Genomic DNA, 22249 nt, shown 5'->3' on the forward strand with positions numbered 1-22249 from the left:
GAACCTGAAATTCCATGCATCAGGATCTTTTGGGCACGTTTTGAGTTGAATGAAGAGTTAAGGGATAAAATAATCTTGCCTTTGGACTAATTGAGCTTTCATCCATCATCACTGATGGAACAAGATTGCCCCAGCCCTGGAGGAGGGATGCAGGAGGAGATGCTTCTGTCTGGCCTTCATGTCTTGTGCTGAGTACTGTGTTGCTGCTGCTCAGCTGAGGGATGTATACAGCAAACACACCCAGCTCATGGCAAAGCTGGGGGTTTGCTCTGAGTGCCTGTTCCTGGGGCTTAGATCGAGTGTTTCTGAGGTAGGTCCTAATGTCTCCCTGTAACTCAAAGCACCAGCTCTGCACTGTGGGGTTCTGTGTGCCACCACCTTCCTGGAGCAGCGAGAAGCTGCTTGGAGCTGTACAAATAGTAAATAGAGGCTATAAAAATCTCTTGCTGAATCAGCTCCTTGCGCGGTGATTTAGATGAAAGGGCTCCCTGAGGTTAATCCTTTAGCCAAAGGATGCTGAAAGGGTGTCTGCGCTGCTCTGGCTGTGGGAGCATGATACCATCACCTGGCCATGTGGTCATGGTCCTTCACACTGGCCATGGTGGTCCTGAGCATCACCCCAAGTCCTGTGCTGGGTGGGGACAGCCTTTGCTTTTTCTTGTGCCCCAGATATTTCACTCCAGGCAGGAGCCATAAGCAGTAAAAGCCTCCCAGGGCTTTAAGCTTCACTGGCTACAGAGCAATGCTGTTTTCAGTACGACATTTAGTACTTCTCTTTGTAAGGATGTGGGAGCAGTTGCTGCTTTTCTTTCACAGAAGGCATGAGATGAAGTTGTCCCATTGGGAGTATTTGGATCTGTTTGTCCTTTTCCACGAGGCTGACGCCTGTCTCCTGTGCAGCTCTGCAGAAAGGCAGGGAATAGCCTAAAAAGCTCCAGACACAAGAACAGTTCTGTAGCAAGGAGCAAAACACTTCTGGCATTGGCTGGGGAGGAAGCTGTGTTCTCGGTATCTCAGGAGGGTTGTGGAGGAGCTGAAGGCCATGGCTAAGGAGTCTTCAGCCAGTCTTGCCCTCCATGACCAGGATGGTCCAGCTCAAGAGCATTTCTCCATCTCTCCTTTGGTTTTGCAGTGCTACTTAATGGCTTAAAAGGTAGCTGGGAGATCTGAAGATGCTTGTTCAGCATTTTCCAGAGAGCTCATTTGGTTCGTGATACCCTTCCTTAGCTGAAAGAGTTTGGATCTGACACTGACGTTTCAAGTCCTGATGTTTTATCTCCCCTCTATGAGAAGGCTCCATAGCACCTGCATAAGTATCTTCACAAGGCTGAGTGCTGGGGAGATCCATGGGCTCCTGTTGGATGCTCTCAAGGTGTTTTTGGCAGGGCCATGCAGCAGTATTGCCATTGCCAGTCCCAGAGCTGCTGCTGAGCTGGAGACAGGGCTGTGCTGCTGCTCAGTAGGGAGGGAGTTCAGCAAGCAATTCATTAACTGAATCAGTGGGGAGAGGTTAGGAAGACAGATTGTAATTATTATCAGAATGAATCCTGGCCTTCGAGCCGTGTGCTGGCACCTGGTAAAAGGCTCCAGGGCTCCTGCTGCTGGGATGCACAAAGCTTGTCCATGGAGGGACAGCCTTGGTGGTCACGAAGGAGGAACACAGCGCACCATCACCCGCTATGCTCCTCTTCCCACACCATCTGCTGCTTCCTGAGGGCATCATCCAGGTTATTGCCTTGTCTGAACTCATTCAACCCGAGCCTGGTGATACCACGGTCCCAGCCTGACGTGTCTCAGGCCATTGACCTTGTCTCACCTGCGTATGATGCATATTCATATGCGCCCCTCGTGCTTGTGCTGGGGCACTGATTTTCATAACATGAGAAATTCTTATTCAAAACCCTCACTTTCTCCTCCCCAACCATTCCAAACCAGTCAAAGGCAGAGGACGGTGTTCTGCATCACGGTATGGGAGGACCAGTGGATGGTGTTCCGCAAGTCAAGTCTTGGGAAGCAAGAAATGTTCGTGGGTTAATTTGTGCTCACATGGGAGGTGAACTTTTGTGGGAGCATGCTGTTTCCTGCAGTTGATACCTTATGGTCTGATAGAACAGCTCCTACCGCATGGTTCTGCATCGCTTTGTTATTTGTGCAAGTAATCAGGGCTTGATGGGGATCAGAGAAGAGGGTAGCAGTTTTCTTAGTTTATGGACCAACATAATTCTCAAATATTTGGAGCTTCACCATTATAGTTTATTCATTTGCTGTCAGAATATTAGTGCTATATTTCTTTTTAAATACCCACTCAACCCGCGCTAAATTGCCATGAGGGCTGTGGAGGTGATTTATGCCAGCTCTAAGGACCCTCCACAAGCACTCAGCATTCCGACAAATGCTTGCCCCAATGTGCCATTACAGGGAGGGGCCGATTAAACAAATAAGAAGAAAATGAATTAAATGTGCCAGTGTGTGGTGCCTCTGCGTTAGTGCTGCTCGAGTTTCACCGTTCTTGAAGGGTGGAATGCAGGGGGATGAATTGTGATCCACTGAGCGATGCTTAATGCCGTCCTTTAATAAACAAATTAAAAAGAGAGTTGGTCCTGTCCAGTGGCAAAAAGTGGTTTTGGAGGTGGAGATGGATGTATTAGGAGTGTTATGCATTGTATACAGCAGCTTGGCACAGTGGTAGACTTACATTCAGGATGCTGGTCAGTGCTAGTTTGGGAAAGCAAGTCTTGTGCTGGCATTAATGTTCTAGCTTAGCCTCAGGTGGTGCCTAGGATGACTTCTTATTCAAAGCAGCAGACATGTATAAAAGCAGAGCTGACATCCCTGCTGTTCCCATGCAGTCCTGGAACAGCGGTACCCAGTGGGATGTGGGCAGACATTGGACTGATTTCAAGGAAACATCTCCCTGCTTGACAAGCCCCACTGGGATATCTCCATCTTGGAGGCCTAAAGGAAAACCCTCTCTTTGTAAACACATCTCTGACAACTTCTGTGGCTCTGCTTTCCGGAGCTCCATCCCCATGACTTTTCTCTGGTGTGAGATTAAACCTGACACCGTGAAGGATGGATCATATTTTGCTTGTCTGACATCCTCCTATGCCAGATTTCCAACAATATAAAAACATGGATTTAAAGAGAAATCCATAGCTAAATCTCCTTTGAGAGGAGGAAGATAGCAAAGTACGTCACCTGTATGTGTTTCCCCTCCTGGTTTATGTTAATGTCTGAAAGAGCTGTGCCTTGCCTTACAGTCTCTTGAGACTGACCGACCAAATCACCTTCTGAATGCATGGGTCTGTGAGGTGTTTGTATTCCCCCAGTGTTTTTGTAGGACTGGGATGCATAATCCCTGCCAACAAAGAGGATGCCCTAAAGGCTGGTTAGGCTTGGGCCTCCTCTGTGTAGGATAGGGACTTAATTCCTTCTTTGCTTCTGCACTTTGGAAGGAAGATGAAATCCTTTTTTCCCATTAGCATTAGTTCTCTCTTTCCTAACCTGTAATTGGAGGCTTATTCTCCCTTTGAAAGAGATCCCCTTGGGATTTGACGCTTCAGAAACCTGTTTATTGTAGGCATCCGTTGCAATTTGCTCTTCACAGCCGTCATTTCATTTCAAATAATGTACAGCAACCTCCTGCCAGGGTGTGAACAAATGGACCATTGTGATGTGCTTGCATGGAGCCAACCAGACCGTGCTGCTCCTCACACCTCGAGTGAAATGATGACATGGCTCAATGCCACCACCGGCACAGCCGGTGCCATGGGAGACCTGGTAGTGACGGGGACATATGGCTCTGCCAAGCCCTCAGAAATAAGGTCTTCTTTCCTCCTAAACAGGATCATTTCCCCATCATTTCATGTGTGTTCCTGCCCAAACCCATTTCCATTCCCTCCAGCCCTTTCAGCTTCATGTTCACTTTCTCTTGGACCTATCTGGAAAGCCCCTTTGTTTTCCTTTTTGCTATGTTGTCCGTGATGCTGTTGAATGTGGCTTGATAGGATATGTGTCTCTGAACCATGTGTACTGCAATTGCAGAGAAGATGGTAGTGAAGGATGCTAATTTACTCTCTTCAATGGTTGGAACCTTTATCTGACAACTAATGTCTTGCCTTGTCAGTGAGCTCTAGCATGTGTCTTTGTCTGGATTCAGAAAAGTAATTTATGGGCTCCAAATTACTTGCTTTTACCATCATTTTGCTCCATTTTGAAAGGATAATTCATCAGCAGACATGCTTGTCCTGTGTCTGCTGGTTATAAACCGTGAAATACCTTTTTCTCTATTAGTTTGGTCAGGCTTGCTTGCTTTTTGAATATCAGTCTTTTTTGGACTATTGGTTTGACACACAGCAGGGTGTACGTTGATGTCTTGGAGCTCCTGATGCTTGTGTCCTCTGTTCTGTATGTGGAGCATACTCAAGATACACCTGGTCTGCTTTTTAATTTCACAGGATACGCATTTTTCCCTTTACACACTAAAAAAGGGCTCACTGTGTCACTCAAATACTATTTTACAGACTTTGAGCATGTTTACCCTGGTATTTCAATGGGGATTTTCAGAGAAGCTGTCAAAAGTAACGGGTGATCCATCAATATAAAGAAACATTGGTATTTTATAGTCTGTTCTCAAGGTTCATGTTTGTATTTTTGTTTCTGGCTTCTGCTGGGCCTTTGTTTTATTGCAAGTTAAAGCATTACTAACAGCAAGAAGCGCTGTGTTCCCCCAAGAATAATAAACTGAGGTTAAATCATTCTGCTTTGCCTCGTGTCTACTGCCTCAGGTGTATCGTGGCAGTTAGTATAAACTGATGGTGGCCTTTCTGAACATCTCTATACTTTTATCCCGATGATCTGGCAACGCTTTGAATCCTTCCCTGTTGTCAGGGAGCCCAAAAGAGCCTGAAACCAAGAAGATCCAATGGAACAATGAAGATCCAATGGAACAATAAGTTGTATCTTCCCAACAGTTCCTCCCCAGCTTTTTTGCTCTGTAGATCTCCTCATCCATGCTGCTTGCTGATGTATCCCCATGTTGGTGTCCTCTTGAGCACTACTAGTTCTTTGCTTAGCTACTAAGCCTGAAGGTAACCCTGCCCCAAGGTTTTCGTGCTGCTTGCTTGCTCTGGGTAATTCATCCAAGATGCCTGATTCCTCACTGGGGCAAGCGTTCAAGTTCTCTGTCATATCACAGTCATGGCTCTGGTGTGGTATTTGGCTGTACAAAGCCATAAGTAACTGCCTCATTTGCAGAGATGAAATGATGGATAAATACCAGAAGCTTTAATGAGGATCTGTGCTTTGTGGTGGCCCTGTCAAGGAGCTGGACGAGGGGATTGAGTCTACCCTCAGAAGTCTGCAGATGACACCAAGCTGGGCAGGAGCATTGATCTGCTGGAGAGGAGGAGGTTCTACAGAGGGATCTGGACAGGTTGGATCAATGGGTGAATGCCAATTGCATGGGTTGTTTAGCCTGGAGAAAAGGAGGCTCAGGGGGGACCTTCTTGCTCTCTACAGCTGCCTGAAAGGAGGTTATAGGGAGGTGGGGTCGTTCTGTTCTCCCAAGTAACAAGCAATAGGACAAGAGGAAACAGACTCAACCTGCACCAGGGGAGGTTTAGGTTGGATATTAGGGACAAGTTATCCACTGAAAGGGTTGTCAAGTGCTGGAACAAGCTGCCCGGGGCAGTGGTGGAGCCACCATCCCTGAGGGTATTTAAAGGACATGTAGATGTGGCACTTAGGGACATGGATTAGTGGTGGGCTTGGCAGTGCTGGAGTAACAGTTGGGCTCGATGATTGTAAAGGTTTTTTTCAACCTGAACGATTCTGAAGAGCAGCAGAAAATCGTGAGGCTTCCTTGGAAACGAGTCCCAGGAGCGATGCAGCTGATGCCAGCAGCACCTGGATTTAAGCTATGTGTCAGATGGTCCCTGGGGTCTGCTGCTGCTGGGGAGCAGATGTTGGGAAGCAGGGAGAAGCAGTTGCATTTCTTCCAGACATGTGTCAACACATCCCACATTGTGTGTGGCTGGACAGGTTTCACATCTCCTACTGTGCAAGAGAATCATCTACTGAGGTTGGGACAGATGAGCTCTTGGCCATGGCCAGCACCTTTCATGGACTTTGATGGTCGCTTGCTGAATGTGGACCGGAGGGGATGGAGGAACATCCCTTCCTTTTCCAAGTCACAATTGGTTTTCTTTTGCTGGGATTGCGTCCCAGACATGCAGCCTTGGGCCCTGTCACTTTACATCTTGTTTGCTGGATAATCATGCCCTAACTGGAGGTTTTACACTTCAATTTTTACAGCTGCAAACGGCCATATAAAAAGCCCAGTAAAATTGCCTGCATGTATTTGGCTGAAGCCTGCACTGGCTACAGCAGCATCTAAATCCTTAATCAGCATTTACATTCCGTGGTTGCTCTCAAGATAAACTTGCTTGTTTTCCTATCATTCTCCCTAATGCAGGTTTTATTCTTGCTGTATTTTTAACTATCCTAATTAGAAACTGTTGACTTCTGCCTTCAAAGCTTATCTGGGCAAACCCATCTATAGGGCACTGGCTGCTGACACTGGCTTTCTGTTGTGCAGCTTATCTTTCCAGCTTGACTGGTTTAATAGGTCAAGTATTAAAATGAGATTTTCACTTGGATATAAATTATTTTTTAAAGGGTATATCCCCCCCCCCCCCAAAAAAAAAATGTTTTATGTTCTCTGCAGCCTTTTTTTTGCTCTGATTGAAGGTTTTAAACTTGGATGTGATTTCTGACTTCTCTGATCCCACCCGCTTCCCTCATGCCATAATTCTAAGGCATGTGTCAATATTTGAGGGGAATAAATTGCTGATGACTCCAGCTTCTGTTTAGTCTTATGAGTCATCATGGGGTCATATGAGCTCAGCAACTGTGTTAGTGACTTGTGATTCCTGGTGGGAGCACAGCCAGCAGCAGCATGTGCTGTTGGTGGTGGGATCCCTTCCCTCTCAATATTCATTTCTGATGTTTGCTGGTTGCTTCCTGATTGCAGAGCCCAGACTCTCTGGCTCTGGGCCATTTTGTCCTCTTTTAGTACAGTAGGAAGTTCTGCACATCTACATGTCCCCTGGTCTGTCAGTGCAAGCCATAGGAGGGACTTGTTGTGGTTTAGTCTTTGGTTTTCCATATGTTCCTCCACTCCGGGGGAAGGCTGAGCAAGAGCATCAGTGACCAAAATCATCCGTGCCACTGCCATCAGAGGTGTCACATCTCTGCTGCCCCACCAAGATTCACCCTCCTTGAAATCCATGTCCCCCTCATTGAAACCCATGTCCATCCCACTTGGAAACCTGTGGCATCCCTGCTTGACAGAGCTGGTGGTGGCCAGGGAGCCCCCAGCTGGGCTTTGCCCAGAGTTTCTTTCAAGAGAGGCCAAAATGGGACTAAAGAGGAGCAAAAGTGGTGGAGGAAATCTTTCCTCATTTGTCCAAGTGGTTTTAACTCTTTATTAGTTGCCAAGTAGTAGCAGGGTGAGAAGTTCATGAGAATTTGTGTTGGCATTGTGTTGGGAGAGCGCAGGCATCGTTCACATTGCTCCCTTTGGGTGGAAAGCAATGAGTGAGAGGGGCTTTGGACAAGGGCCTGTAGGGACAGGCCAAGGGGAATGGCTTGAACCTGCCAGAGGGGAGACTGAGATGAGCTCTTAGGCAGAAGCTCTTCCCTGTGAGGGTGCTGAGGCGCTGGCACAGGGTGCCCAGAGAAGCTGTGGCTGCCCCATCCCTGGCAGTGCTCAAGGCCAGGTTCGACACAGGGGCTTGGAGCAAGCTGCTCCAGTGGAAGGTGTTGGAGCTGGAGGAGCTTTAAGGTCCCTTCCAACCCAAACCAGGCTGGGATTCTATGATTCTATGAATTGCATTATATTTTAGTACAAGCTCCATCACAGCATGTACATGTGCTTCTTGGAGACTCAACATGATACGACTCTGGTGAGCTGCTGAAGACGTTTGTTCACTACTCTAAACCACCTTTCCTTTCTTCCATCTTTTCTCTCAGGGGAACACCGTATGCTAAATGATCAAACCAGGTTAGATTTACCTGCAGACGTTTCCCTTGGAGCTGTGGTGTGTGGCTGTTTCTCATTGCTCTGCCCTTGTTCATGTGGGAAAAGGAGTTGATTATATGGAACATATTACATTATTTCTCTTTTGTCTCCTCGCAGGTGTTTACAAAATATGGGAAATGCTACATGTTTAACTCAGGAGAAGAAGGACGGCCTCTTCTTACCACAGTTAAGGGTGGCACAGGCAATGGACTGGAAATCATGCTAGACATACAGCAGGATGAATATTTGCCCATATGGGGAGAAACAGGTAAGACCTTTTTCCTCCTGCAAACATGCATGTGTTGGTGATTTTGCTGAAAGACCATCCCATCCCATCCCATCCCATCGCATCCCATCCCATCCTTCCCAGCCAGTGTCTAAACCAGCTCTTGAAAGCAAGAGGAGCTCAGTCTGTACAGAAACCAGTTGCTTTGCGGTGTCTGTAGCTGCCACTTGGGACCAGCATTTCTATAGTTCAGCTCATCAGTGAGTGCTGGACTTGGGTGTCTCGGCATCAATGTTTGGGAGTGTCACCACCTCTCCTGGGACCAGGGTGGCTGCCTGTGTGTGACAAGAGGTGCAGTGTCTCTTTCAGATGCTCCAGCATCTTCCTCTTCCCTAGAAGGGGACTTTGGAGGCCTTGTTCAAGGTCAACCTGTTTGTGTGTTCCTCCTCCTTGGAATCTGGGGACATTTGTTGCCCTGACTGTTGTCTTAGTGTGGGTTGCTGCATGGGTGGACCAAGGACTTGGCTCATTGCACTTGGAGCATGTGGGATGGATGGCACCTTCCTTTAATGAACCCAACTAAGCTGAGCATCTTCTGAAGAGCCAGCGTGCTGCACTGCAGCCCTCTCTAGTTCTGGCACAGAGAAGGGCAGAAGGTGCTAATCGGAAAGGCTGGGGCTGTCTTGGAGGTCTCATCGGGTGGGATGGCAGCACTTGGAGTGAACATGGAAATGCTGCCTCCTGCAAGGGCAGCTCAGCAGCTCCTATCATCTGAACCCTGGATGATGGTGGAAGTTGCTGGCACTGCTGGTACCAGTTCCTTTAATGAATTCTGCTGACAAAACAGAGGCTGGGCTCTACAAAGGGGGTGGCATGGGCAAGGGACAGCATGGGGAGGGACAGGTACCACCAAAGCCACCCAGCGGTGGCTGCACTTTTCATGGAGCCTTGTTGGCATTTGAAGCAAAACATCCCAAAAAGAGTTGGAAAACTTGCCAGCAGCTCCATTCCTCTGGCAGTTGCAGGCAGAACATTGTGGTGGGAGGTTATTTGTTTATTATGGGGTGTCAGAATAGGGAGAGGAGCAATTACCCCTTAAGGTTTTATGTCACCGTTGCACCGTCATCGTGTGCAAACGAGTCTCTTCAAGCACCTTCTTCTCAACAGTGAAGAGGAGAGTTGGCTGCATTCATTCAGAACTTACAATGGTTTTGTGTGGTGGTTGATTCTGGCAATTTAAACAGATTCCCATGGTCCCATCAATCATTTCAAATTGCACAGGCTTTTATAGCAAGGGCTTTGCCTTCCAGTGCTTAGCTCGTACTCAGAATCAGCCTGATGTGTCCCAGGTGAGGAGGAGGAGAGAGTGATTTGGAATAATCATTTCTGACTCCTTGCATTTGTTTGAAGTCTTGTCCTTTTAAAGGCGAAGCAGGTTCTCAGTACGGAGTGGGAAGATAAAGTGCATTTTCTACCTCTGATGCTTTATTGCTTACAGGCTGTCTTGGGGGAGCTCATGGGGGCAGGAAATCCACCACATTGATGGCTTGAGGATGTAGCAGGCTTGGACAGCCACACTATGAGCTCTCTGTGTTCAACCTTGTCGGGTTTTGGACCACCCATAAGGTTCCCCATGGAGACACAGACCTTGTGGCACACTGTTCTCACTTCAGGCTTGCTTTTTGGAGCTCTCTTTTGTGGAATTCTTCACTGTGAGCATGGTGAAGGGCTGCCCCATCCCTGGCAGTGCTCAAGGCCAGGTTGGACTGGGCTTGGAGCAAGCTGCTCTAGTGGAAGGTGTCCCTGGATGAGCTTTAAGGTCCCTTCTGACACAAACCAGCCTATGATGATTCCGTGAATCTTTAGGAGGAACCCATCCAGGAATGTGCTGCCTTTAGAGCTGTGCTTTTCTATCACTGCTGTTCTGGGAAGGTCTCAGCTGGGTGAACCAGCTGCTCGTTTTACAGGAGGCAAAAAAGAAAAGGTATTAAGGAAGCAAATGGAGAACTAAAGTGCGAGGATAAAAGGTGAAGGAGGAGGATCCGCCAGGTCTTGTTGTTGCCATCTGGCGGGAGAGCCTGTGGCAATGGGGAGGAGGTTTCCGGTCTGGTACCTCTGCGTCTTTGAGCATCACTGTCATCCAGAGGTGAGGTGGGATGGCAGCTCCTGCTCTGGTCGCATTCATCAGACAGCTTTCAAGCCCTGCATGTGGCGAAGGAGCTTGAAACCTGGCCATGGCTGAGGACATGAAACCTGAGGAGGGACGAAACAACCCTCAGTGCGTTCATTTTTCCAAAGTCTTGTGCCTTTTAGGGTCTTTTAAGCTCCAACTTGATTTTTGACCACACGCGGAAGGGAGAAATGTACCTCTTTGATTTTCAAGATGCCCCTAATGGTGTCCTGCCCCCATATGGCCTCACCACTGCTAATCTCAGCTGTATTTAAATTAAATTTATACTCAGGTAAAGATTGAGGCATAGAGAGAGACTCTCATATTATGGGGCTAATTGTTAAGGTCTTTGTCTGACCGTGAAATGCTGTAGGATTCAAGGTGGAACTATGTAAATAGGACTCTTGATTTAGTTAAATGGTGTAGGACAAGCTCCTGGACTCGTTGCAAGCAAACTTGGCCATGTTCTTACAGGTCTAGGTAGGACTGGTCTTGATTGCGAAGTTCGTAAAACATTAATCTTTGCCTTTCAACAAGGGACTCATACAGCGCCTTGTACAAGCTGTCTTCAATCTTCATTGAGCTGTGTGGACAGTACCGGAATGAAAACATTAACTATAGTGGTTAATAGTTGCTGTTCCCATGGAAACACTTAACTCAGCTTTGTAGGTAAGTGAGGGAGTTGATTATTTCCAAATATTTGCATAAGAATGTAAATGTGTTTGGAATTAAATCCCCTCAGCTGCTTCCACTGGGACTGCGCTGGTTTGGCTCTCCAGTGAAAAGCTTTAGCAAGGACACACAGCTCTTAATAGTGAACTTCAGCCCTGGCTATGGAGAGGGATGAGGAGGGCATGGGGTGAGATCTTCACGGTGCCGTACACATGTAGGCATGGGGAGGTCAGCCATTGGGATGCCTCCAGGATGGAAGGAGTTGAGTTTTTTCTTCCCAGTGGGTTAGTATCTCCATTATAACCTGAACTGTTCCATTCACTCCTTATATTTAACTCCAGGTATTTCTACAGCCCAGTTTTGCTGCTCCTTTTTCGCCACTTGCTGTGCCCAGCACCTGCTCCTTTAGTGGCCTTTTAGGCAATGATTTTTATGTGGTCGAGTTACTTGACCTTATTTCCCTCAGTTTCCAACTTCCACAGCATCCCTCAGATGTGGATACTCAAAACCTACTCAAAACCCAAGCTTTTTGCAGCTGGCTGTCCCATGTTAGTCTAAGTTTTCCCAGAACTATCTGAAGCTGCCCCCACTGAGCTGCTGTCTCAGACATGGTGTTTGTACCCCCTTAGGGTTTCACAAATACTGACTCCATCACCAGAGGGTGGTCTTCACATGGAAAAATACACTTTCCTTTGGCCTATTATGGTGGCCTTGGCTCATGCTTCCTTCAAGGGTCTGTCCCATAGGAAACAGCCACCCAAAGAACAATCCAGGTTCTAGTTCACTGCCTCTTCACCCCAGCCATGGCCACAACATCTTCCTCCTGCACCCCAGGATGCTCAGGCCCTCAGAGCAGTTGTGGTTCTGTTGGATGCAGGGCTGATTCTTACCAATGCCAGGCCCAAATGGTGACATCCTGCTTGGTGCTTAGTCCCGCAGCTGCTTCTCTTTTTGCTCCAGATTTAGAGATGCCATAAACCCACGTTCTCCTTCAGAGCCCCAAAATCTCCTCACTTGCTGCCTCGGGATCTTGTCTTTCCTATAGAACTGTCCTTTGCAATTCAAATAAGAAGCTAAGAAGGAAAATATTGGTTCATAGCTTGGTATAGGGCTGCTCAGGAGCTGCTGCCACCATGTCACGTTGGCATATGCTTTGTAATTTAAAACTGATTTAATTGTTACTGGCTCAGCAAACAAAATGAAGTGCATTGTCAGTTTGAAAAGACCTTTTCTGAGTATCCATTAATATCTTGGGAAGATGAAATATCTTCTCTAACAAGTTACTTGTAATAGAAAAATATACCTCTAGCTTGACTGTCTGCATATGCAAGCCCATTATTTGAACATGTTAAATTTATGTGCAGTCTAATTTTGGAATAGCGAGTGTACACAGACTGCTTCAGTCTCTAATTTCAAGTGCAAAGAACAGGGTATTTTGACTGTATCTGGATGGCACGGCATCAGGCAGCTTTGCCATCGTTGGGGTGCAAAAATATTGTGTCAGGACTGTCAAAATCCTGGGAAAAATATGATGGTACAAAGAAAAAGAGATGGAAATCTTGTCTTTTGAGTTTTGCACTGCTGGGATTTATATTTTCTAGGGTTGTGCTTTAGCTGTGAGCGCACTACACGTGGAAGGAATTGAGGAAATAAGTTGTGGCTGAAGTCTTCGCATCACCTTTGGGTTTTAAAGAAAGCCTTAAATGTTCCAGCTGGGAATCATGATGCAGACAGCCCCCAAAACATAGCAATCCTGCAGGAAGTTCAATTGAAGATGGAAAAAAACTGGTAGCAGGGAAAACTCCTTCCAGGAACCAAGAGGGAAAAGGCAAACCACAGACTCAGAGCAGCGTAGGTGGGAGCCATACATATGGCTCGGAGTCTCCCAAATTCCACGGTTACACATCTTTGTCTCGCAGGATGAGGCCCTGGCGCATGGCAGGGCTGTGGAGGGGGTTTGTTTTATTGCACTTGATAGGGGAAGTGTCAGGAATGCCATCAAATAGAGAAAAGAAACTAATTTATAGTGGCAGCTATTTGATTGCAAGGGGAATCCACTTGGGGTTAATCTTTCTGGAGTGGTCCATGGTATTATATAGTGACCTCATACAGCAGCACAGTAAATTGAAAGTCACTCAGGCTACAGGGCTGTAAATAAGAAATAGTCAGGGCGTTCTGCATCTGTGTTTCAGGAATTGTTGGGTAACGATGAACATTTCATACCAATTAACCAAGTAACACGCGGAATAAAGAGAAAGGGGATGAGAAATGCGCTATAAAACTGCACTAAGAAGAAGCATGAAATCTATAAAGCTTGAGGCTTAAATCCACTTAGAAGACTATCACATAGTATTATGGGCTGCTATTACTTAGCTCGGTGAAAAACATGGGCTACAAGGAAGACTTCTGATCTAGGTCATGCAGAGGAAGATCTCAAGCCTGTTTCCTTCACACCCAACCCATTTGAATTGGAATTGATTCTTTGCTTCCCTGCAGGGCTTTTTCATGCTGTTAGAAGTGGTACATCCCAACCCCTGCCATCAAATTATGGATGCAAGGGAAAACCATCTGTTGGTGGCTGGAAGAAGCCCTTCTCCAGGGAATTGTGGTTTGGGAAAAGGAAAAGCTGATGGTGTATTATGAGAGATGGAGAACAAGCTCTGCTATGCCCAAGGTGCTGGATGCTCCCCTCCCTCTGGGCATCGCTGAGGCCTGTCTGTAGGATTAATTCAAATTAGCCACAGGTACAGGTGGTTTTGATACCATTGAATTTCCATGTTGCTGCTTTTCTTCCTCATTAAAGCTGCCTTAATTCTGCTAATCTCTTTCCATTTCCAAATCGAATTTAGGGATATTGAATTAGCACAGATTTATTTTTTAACTGGGGTCTTCACACAAGCCCTGATGGTGGAGAAGTTAGCTTGGATGTTTTTGTGACTGCTGGCTTGTCTGGAAAGGACCCTTCTTGAGTTTCTAAAGGGGAGAAGTGTGACAGTGGTGCCATCCATGCTGTAGCAAGCAGCACTCCTCAGCCAGCCCTGACCTGTATCTCCCTGGGGACCAGCTGGCAGTGGGATGCCTACAAAGCAGAGACGTACCCTGGGACATCACAGAATCCCAGACTGGTTTGGGTTGGAAGGGACCTTAAAGCTCCTCCAGCTCCACCCCCTGCCACGGGCAGGGACCCCTTCCACTGGAGCAGCTTGCTCCAAGCCCCTGTGTCCAACCTGGCCTTGAACACTGCCAGGGATGGGGCAGCCACAGCTTCTCTGGGCACCCTGTGCCAGCGCCTCAGCACCCTCCCAGGGAAGAGCTTCTGCCTAAGAGCTCATCTCAGTCTCCCCTCTGGCAGGTTAAAGCCATTCCCCTTGGCCTGTCCCTACATCCCTTGTCCCAAGCCCCTCTCCAGGTTTCCTGCAGCCCCTTTAGGCACTGGAGCTGCTCTAAGGTCTCCCCTTCAGGAGCCTTCTCTTGTCCAGGCTGACCCAGCCCAGCTCTCTCAGCCTGGCTCCAGAGCAGAGCTGCTCCAGCCCTGCAGCATCCCCATGGCCTCCTCTGACCTCACTCCAACAGCTCCACATCCCTCTTGTGCTGCTGCCCCAGAGCTGGATCAGGACTGCAGGGGGGTCATATGCCAGCATGGGCACAAGTCTCGCTGCCTGCCTTTGTGTACAGCTTGGGGTGGGTCATATTTTATAGAAGGTGTCTCTGGTAGCTTTTTTTCTGGTAAAGAATAGGTAATCAGGGCTGTGTTGATGGATCTACTGCCTGCTTTGAGTATGGGGATCTGTAGTGGAGCATCTCCAGAACCTGCCCACAGTTTAGGATGCTCCAGGGATCAGTTCAAAGGGATTTGCCGCACAAATCATCCACATTCACTCCTTGCAACCAGCACCAAAGTGATGCTTTCGGCTGGAGGCAGGGCTGTTCCTGCCATTGCTCACAAAAGCCCAGATAACCTTTGGGATCTTGCAGCCAAGTCACCATGGAGGGGACTTGGAGAGGGTGAGGGTGACTCCAGGCAGGCACAGGGTGGCTGGAGGCCAGTGCTGCTAACCCTGGAAATCCATCTGGGGAAAGTTTCCTGGTGTGGGCACAAATTGAGAGCGTTTCCATGGTTTCTTTCATTTTTATTTATTTATTTTACACCCGCTGCCCTCTGGGATTTTGTGCCAGGCAAAACAGATTTGAACAGCATCTCCGTGCTGCTGAGATGGGTCAGCAGGGTTCCTGCTCTACTACAGCATCGTCATTGCAAGGGCTTTAACAGCGAGCAAGGACAGTTGGTTTAGCTCAGCGGTCAGATGTCCCCCCTTTCCCCAAAGCCCCTCCAGCCCCAGCACTTGGTCTCCAGCTGTGCAGCTTCTGTGCATAATAAGCCCAAGCCCTGGAGCATTTGCTTTGCCAGCTGTGGAGATGCACAAAGCCCTCACTGTCATTTACTTCTGCATATTAAGATGATTCATGGCAGTTCACAAACCCACACCTCCTTTTCCTTACCAAAGATGTGAGTTCAAGGGGTGGAAGAGGCAGCCTGGACTCTCCCAGGCCATTGCTGCAAATGCACTGGGTTCCTGACATGGTCCAAGGATTTGGATTTAGACCATGGGGTTTGCAGGCTTTGAGCCACCAGCGTTGACGACAGAGTTTGGGAATAGGAAATTTGTGCATCTGCTTCACTCACAGTTTGTGGAGGTCTAAGTGGAATAATCCTAATCAACATAAAACTCATCTGTAAATACAAAATAAGTAGGAAATGACCAGGGAATGAAGAAGTGATGGGTAGCAGCAGTTACGCAGCATGGTCAGTGGTGGGGTATGGCAGTGGGTTGCAGGGGGATACCTCATACATGTGGGCATGGAAAACCATGAGCACATTTTAAAGCAGGAATACACGTCCTTAAAAGTCTGTGGGATCAGTGCTGACTCCAGGGCTTCTCGGAGCCTTAGCAATTTCTTTTCCATTATGGGATATTGCCTCCCGCATGCAGCTGTGGCTGCCTCAGGGCAGTTCTTTGCAGACGAAGCTTGTTTGCCTTGGAAGGGTCGGTTCTCGGTTTCATTTATCAATTAAAATAGCAAAAGATATTAAGAACAGAAGAAGAAAGGCCAAGGTGTGTGTATGAGTAACTTGCTTTCTCCAGCACTTTTCAGCTCAGAGCATTTTCACCAGCTGATTAACGTGTAACAGCGCAGGCAGATGAACGCTGCTCCCTCTGGAAAGAGAAAAGACCAAAAAAGGCTTTTATTATTCACAGTAAGAATGCAGAATGGTTTAAGATGGAGAAAATGACACTGAATTTATCTGCAAACTGCAGCTGGGACCTGGGGAGACGGAGGGGGACAGCTTTAACTGGGGCATTTGAGTTGATGCAATGGGTTTGGTGATGCCATGTGGACTTCCCTCCCTGGCTCCTCTCCCACCCCGTGTCTCCCAGCAAGCCAGAGCAGAGAAATGAATCTTGGGAAGTGCTGGATTTCAATTTCTGCTGGAGCAGAGAGCCCCAGAGAAGCACAAAATCTAAGTCAAGACAGCCGCAAAGCCATAAACCTGGTATCCCCCATCACCAAGGGCGAGCTGCAAGTACTGGCTGCTTATGAAAGCATGGGGCTGGAGTGATCAGTGTGTTCAGAGCCCTGCAAGAACACCTCTGTGCCAGAAATACTGTAGATTACAATCTGCAATGAGAGCCCGTAAAAGCAATGAGGAAGATTGAACTAGGACAGTAATTGGTTGAGTGACATCAAACTCATCCTTAGAGAGTCAAATTATCCTTTGCTGCTTTATCCTCGAGTCAAATTATCCTTGATGCCCCTTTCTGCAAAATGAACCCAAGCTCCAACTGCATAAATCTCCTCTTGCTTTAATATAAGCTATTAAATGCTACCTCAAAATGACTTCTGCTGCACCACAGGCAGTGCTGCAAAGGCGGAACACTGCTTTATTTGAAATGATGTGAAAGTTTGGCATTACCAGGCAGCCATAATTAGCCAATGTGACAGAAAAACACCCCAAATCCCAATGACACAGGGTTGATTCATCCTTCTGAAGACTTAAACTTCCAAAGAGATAAATGGTGCCTATAAAGCAGCAGTGGCCTTCAGCAGAAATAACAGAGGGGTTTGGGCTAGGAGGACTCAATGCTTTTTTGCAATAGGAAACTCTGATCTCTGATGAACTCATCAAAAACAGTTTGACCTTTAGGAGGCTGGTTGGTGTCACCTAAAGGGAGGCATAAAATGTGCTGCATCTTGGACCTTTTCCTAATGAGAGCAAGAATTCATTCAATTAGCCAGGTTTCCTAGGGAGAAAAGGTCAACGCTATTTCCACCTTCCAGCAGCCCCCTGACAACCAGAGCATCCACAGAATGAGGCTGCTGCTGAAATTGTTTGCCTGAACACACTCATCAATAGCTCCAGAGTGAAGAGAGGCAGCTCAAAGGTTACTCAGGGTTTTGTGTCTGGGCTATGTCATTAAGGTCGTCACATAACCGAGAGACTCCTGTTGGTGGTGAATTTCTCTCCAGGGCCTCTCGATGTTATCATGGAGCTGGAAAAAGCCAATGCATGGTTGGAAAACTGGGCTTCCTCTTTTGTGGTGGAGCAGGTACCCAGGAAATTGTCAGGGGCTGATCCAGGCTTGGGTTGCCCAAGGATTTGTGGTGTTGGCCATCAAACACAGCTTATGGAGTGAAAGGACTTCCCTGTGAGGGTGCTGAGGCGCTGGCACAGGGTGCCCAGAGAAGCTGTGGCTGCCCCATCCCTGGCAGTGCTCAAGGCCAGGTTGGACACAGGGGCTTGGAACAAGCTGCTCCAGTGGAAGGTGTCCCTGCCTGTGGCAGGGGTTGGAGCTGGAGGAGCTTTAAGGTCCCTTCCAACCCAAACCAGACTGGGATTCTGCGACCTGGGGAGAAGGAAAGTGGAGGGGGAAAGATTTCAACTTGGTTTCAAAATCAAATGCTTATGTGTTTTCAGTAAATAGGAGGACATTTTCATGTGTAGACAGTCTCTAAGCTTTTGGGTTTCTGAGCCCAAAACAGATGCTTTTTGTAGCCGTTGTGGAGAGCATCTCAACAGCTTTGACAGCTTGTAAGTGAACATGAGCCTGTGGGCTTTTTGCAAGGGATTTCCTCACCAAGAAGTGCAGGCAAGTCAGTGGCATCCCTGTGCCTTGTCCAGCAACCCTTCTGATCCCCAGGATGAGCTCGATGCTGAGGTCCTGGCCCACAAGCTCATCTAAGGAGTGTGTTTCAGCCCCTCCTAGTGCAATCAGCACATCACACAATGTCCTCTAGGTCCAATTTGGCAGTTAAACACCACTAATTAAAAGAAGGATGAGATGAAATCACAGTGCTTATTGCTGCAGGTATCTCACCTCTTCCTTTCCCAGCACCCAGTCCCCTATCCAGATACATATGTGCAGAGCAGGTAAGATATGGCTGGGAAAGCTGCTCCTGCTTGAGGAGGTGCGTGACAACAAGGCTTTATCCACCACAGGACTGGTGTAGCAAGCACAGGCAGATGTCCCCAGTCACATAAAGTTGATGAACTGAAGGCTGTAAATACCTATCAGTGACTTAATGGGAAAACCCTTTAAGGGATGAGGATGCTTCCAAAGCTTTTCTTTAAGGAAGAAAAAGCCCCAAAGCCAGGAAGTGTTTAATTTAAGACAAAATTAAAGGAATAAAAGCTAGAAACTGGCTTTGGAAATGTGGTAAAGCAGAGAAAAGGCACCTCGAATCAGCAGACACATGACAAAGCAAGGCCATGAAGCATTAGAATTAAATACGCATTTCATGCTGCGGCTTTCATTCAAGTCTTTGTGGCTGGTGGGTGAAGTTTAATGTCTGTAGCCAAAATAGCAGAGCTCAGAATAGAATTCATGGGGTAAAAGGAGACATGAGAAGAAGCCTGGCACAGCCAATGTTGCGGCTACCAGGCGGTGCGTGGGGGACTCACCCCAAGGTGGCAAGGTTTGGGTGCTGCAGCCTTAGCTTTTGCTGTCCCAGGAGCTGCAAAGGCACCTGCAAACATCTGAGTTCTATTGCTGTTTATTCTGAGGGGGGAGTGAGGTATCGGTGCTCTGGTGGGGTTTTGGGATGCTCCCCGGATTCACCAGTTGTATGTGGGAATCATCCAGGTCGTTACCCCTCATGTCAGGTCTTGACCCTCCCCACAGTGTCTTCATTTCCCTCTTGGGAGATGAAGACCTCAACACTTGCTAATCAATCTCACAGAGGTACCAGGAGGTTTTGCAGCTAGAAAGCCCTTTGCAGTTCAAAGTCTTTTGCAAGGACTAATTGAATATAATTGTATTCATCTCTCTGGTGCAGGGATCATTGTTTTGCACTGTCTTGTTCCAGCCCAGAGCAACAAGGGCTCCGGTTGGTGTTTGAGACCTCCCAGGTGCTTCCCAAGGCAAATTGCTGTAGTCCCTGGGTGGTGTAAAGCTGTGCTGAGGATGATGGCAGGGGGTTTGGAACTTGATGATCTTAAGGTCCTTTCCAACCCTAACTATTCAATGATTCTATGATGGAAAGGCTTTCCACTCCTGTAGATGCTCTGGAAGTATTTCACTTGTGCTGAGCAACACAGATAGAGCGCGGTGGTCTCTTAAAAGCATCATTGCTTCAGCCAACTCTGAAGGAGCCAATGATCTGTCTTGCCCAAGATACGGAGCAAATAAACTCTGTTTTTCCTGCGATGATGCAGGACTTCATAAAAGCAATCGAGGAGCCCCAGTGGCCATGCACCATTCGGATGTGTTCCCTGGGGGTTTCCTGCAGCTCTTGATGGCTGCTTCATCCCTCATCTCATTTCATCCTCAGGCAGCATCACCTAATTCTCATTGTCCTTTCAGTTATGGCTCTCTCCTGTCTTGTTTACAAGACAAAATAGGCAATGGTCCATGTTGAGCATCTCTGTTGAAGAGCACAGCTGCCTCTGGTTGTTCTGTGGCTCGTTGCTGTAATACAAAGCACTCAAAGCAATCACAGATGGCAAAGAGCATCTAGGGCATGCTTCTGAGTGGCTGGAGAGCACGTAAAGACTCAGCAAAACAGAAGAACAGGGAGGAAAGAAGGGAAAAAAGAGATGTGATTAATCATTCAGCTTTTATGGAGGTTAAAAGGAGGGCAGGGAAGAGTCAAAGCTGCTCTCATCTGCCTGGGAGCAGTGCACTCCTGCTGCTGTATTTAGTAGAGCTGTGGTGGTTGGATGTATGGAGGACACATGAAAAGGGAGAAAGAGAATTTGAGTGTTAAAGGTCTTTCTCGTCTCTGCTGAGTCTGTGCTGGAGATCCAGCCATTGCAATGATGTGGTGGTGGGACCTGCTACCGTGCGAGGTCTTCTGCTGCACAGTGTTACCTGCAGCAGCACTAGGGCTCGTTTGGGATGGTTGAAATGTGGAAGGAGTTGACACTGGGATTTGGAGAGGATGAAGGGAAAACCCTGATAAGTCTGCAGGTATGGGAGAGACTAAGCTGGGTAGAAGGAGAGGGGCAAGCATGGTGGGAAGGTGAAGGATGAATGGATGTAAGTGGTAGGGCATAAAGCCCTGAAAAGGTACCGCCTTCTCCTGTTGTCCCTTGTACCCGTAATGGACTGAGGGAAGCTGTCTCCACTGGAGCCTTAGGTACAGGTTTGGTGATGGTCCCTCAGAGGAGGCTGGGATGGCCGTGACACAGCCCACATCGCATCACATGTGGGTGATGTTACTGGTGACCCATGCAGCTGGCGTGTTGGCATCTTTGCTTCTTCAGAACGTGTTTCCAGCACGTGCTCATTTCTGTTTGGCAAGGTGAGATGTCCCAGGTGTGACCGTCAATGGGGCCGGATGACTTCTGTGCTCAGTGACAGCAGAGTGAGACTGCGAAGCCATGTTGCAATAAAAACTGAGCTGTTTCAATGCTGTGAGGTACACAGAGGTTGGGAAGAAGCCCGAGCATTCTGGGGCTATCTGCGGTTGGATTTTGCTTGCTGCCACCACTGATGTACCCCGTGCTTCCAAGCACACTGTGAAACTGGGGAGCTTTAGGGAAGAGGACTGTGCCTGTGTTTTGTTGATCAGTTTTAATATTTTTGTTGTGGTTCTTCCTTCCACTGCTCCTATTTAAGGAGAAGCTTAGAAAGATGAAGAGAGGGAAATGCCATCTGCAGAGTTTGGCCAAGTGACAAATTCTAGTACGCGATGTCGTTACTCAAATATTGTGGAGAGTGGGAACAGCAGAGCAGGGAAGTGGTTGCCATTGCCTTCTCTCAAGTGTATACATACAGAAGGAAAAGTCTCCTTTCTTCCCATGGAAGGTCAGTGTGAGAAAAGGAAAACAGGTGTCTTTGGAGGTGGGGGTGTGAAAGAGATTCCTGCTGTTAAACAGCCTCATGTATATCTGAAGGGGGCTACAAGGATGCTGGAGAGGGACTCTTCATTAGGGGGTGCAGCGATACGACAAGGTTTGATGGGTTCAAACTGAAACAGGGGAAGTTCAGGTTAGATCTTAGGCAGAAGCTCTTCCCTGTGAGGGTGCTGAGGCGCCGGCACAGGGTGCCCAGAGAAGCTGTGGCTGCCCCATCCCTGGCAGTGTTCAAGGCCAGGTTGGACACAGGGGCTTGGAGCAAGCTACTGTAGTGGAAGGTGTCCCTGCCCATGGCAGGGGTTGGAACTGGAGGAGCTTTAAGGTCCCTTCCAACCCCAGCCAGTCTGGGATTCTGAGTCCCAAAATGTGCCAGACAGTCTCAGTTTCAGGCAAGAAACCCATTTTCCACCGGTTCTGAGTACCATGGCACTGGTGTTTTAACCATCCAGCATCCTCCCCACACTTTATCTTCTTCACTTGCCAAAACATCTGAATTTGTCGAGGCTGCTGGTCACAGTGGGGGAGCAAAAGGGCCCCCCAGTTCGCTCTTCCATGATCCAGGCTGTTCCACTGGTGGCCTCTCTCCATTACTTCACCAGCCTCCTCCTCCAAGACATTCAGGTCATGGAGATTTGATTCCTATCTAATTCCAGGCCAGGGCTGAAGCCGCTCTGGTGTAGCCACATTGCAAGGGATGTCAGAGCCAATTCTGGAGGGAAAAATGGCAAAAAATCCTGTTTC

The 22249-nt window shown here is 47.9% G+C and overlaps 1 protein-coding gene across 3 annotated transcripts in view; it reads left to right on the forward strand.

Annotated features, from left to right (window-relative positions):
* LOC133280874 (acid-sensing ion channel 2) overlaps positions 1-22249 on the forward strand; it is a 431335-nt gene that overhangs the window by 375539 nt on the left and 33547 nt on the right. For all 3 annotated transcript variants that reach the window (XM_061475913.1, XM_061475911.1, XM_061475914.1), the window contains exon 2: positions 8201-8351. In XM_061475913.1, coding sequence (XP_061331897.1) covers positions 8201-8351 — 151 coding nt within the window. The remainder of the gene's footprint in view (positions 1-8200; positions 8352-22249) is intronic.

This window comes from Pezoporus flaviventris, unplaced genomic scaffold (assembly GCF_033815535.1).
Source record: "Pezoporus flaviventris isolate CSIRO_AGI_PZ_B2104156 unplaced genomic scaffold, CSIRO_AGI_Pfla_v1 ptg000091l, whole genome shotgun sequence".
In the NCBI taxonomy this organism is placed as follows: Eukaryota; Metazoa; Chordata; class Aves; order Psittaciformes; family Psittacidae; genus Pezoporus; species Pezoporus flaviventris.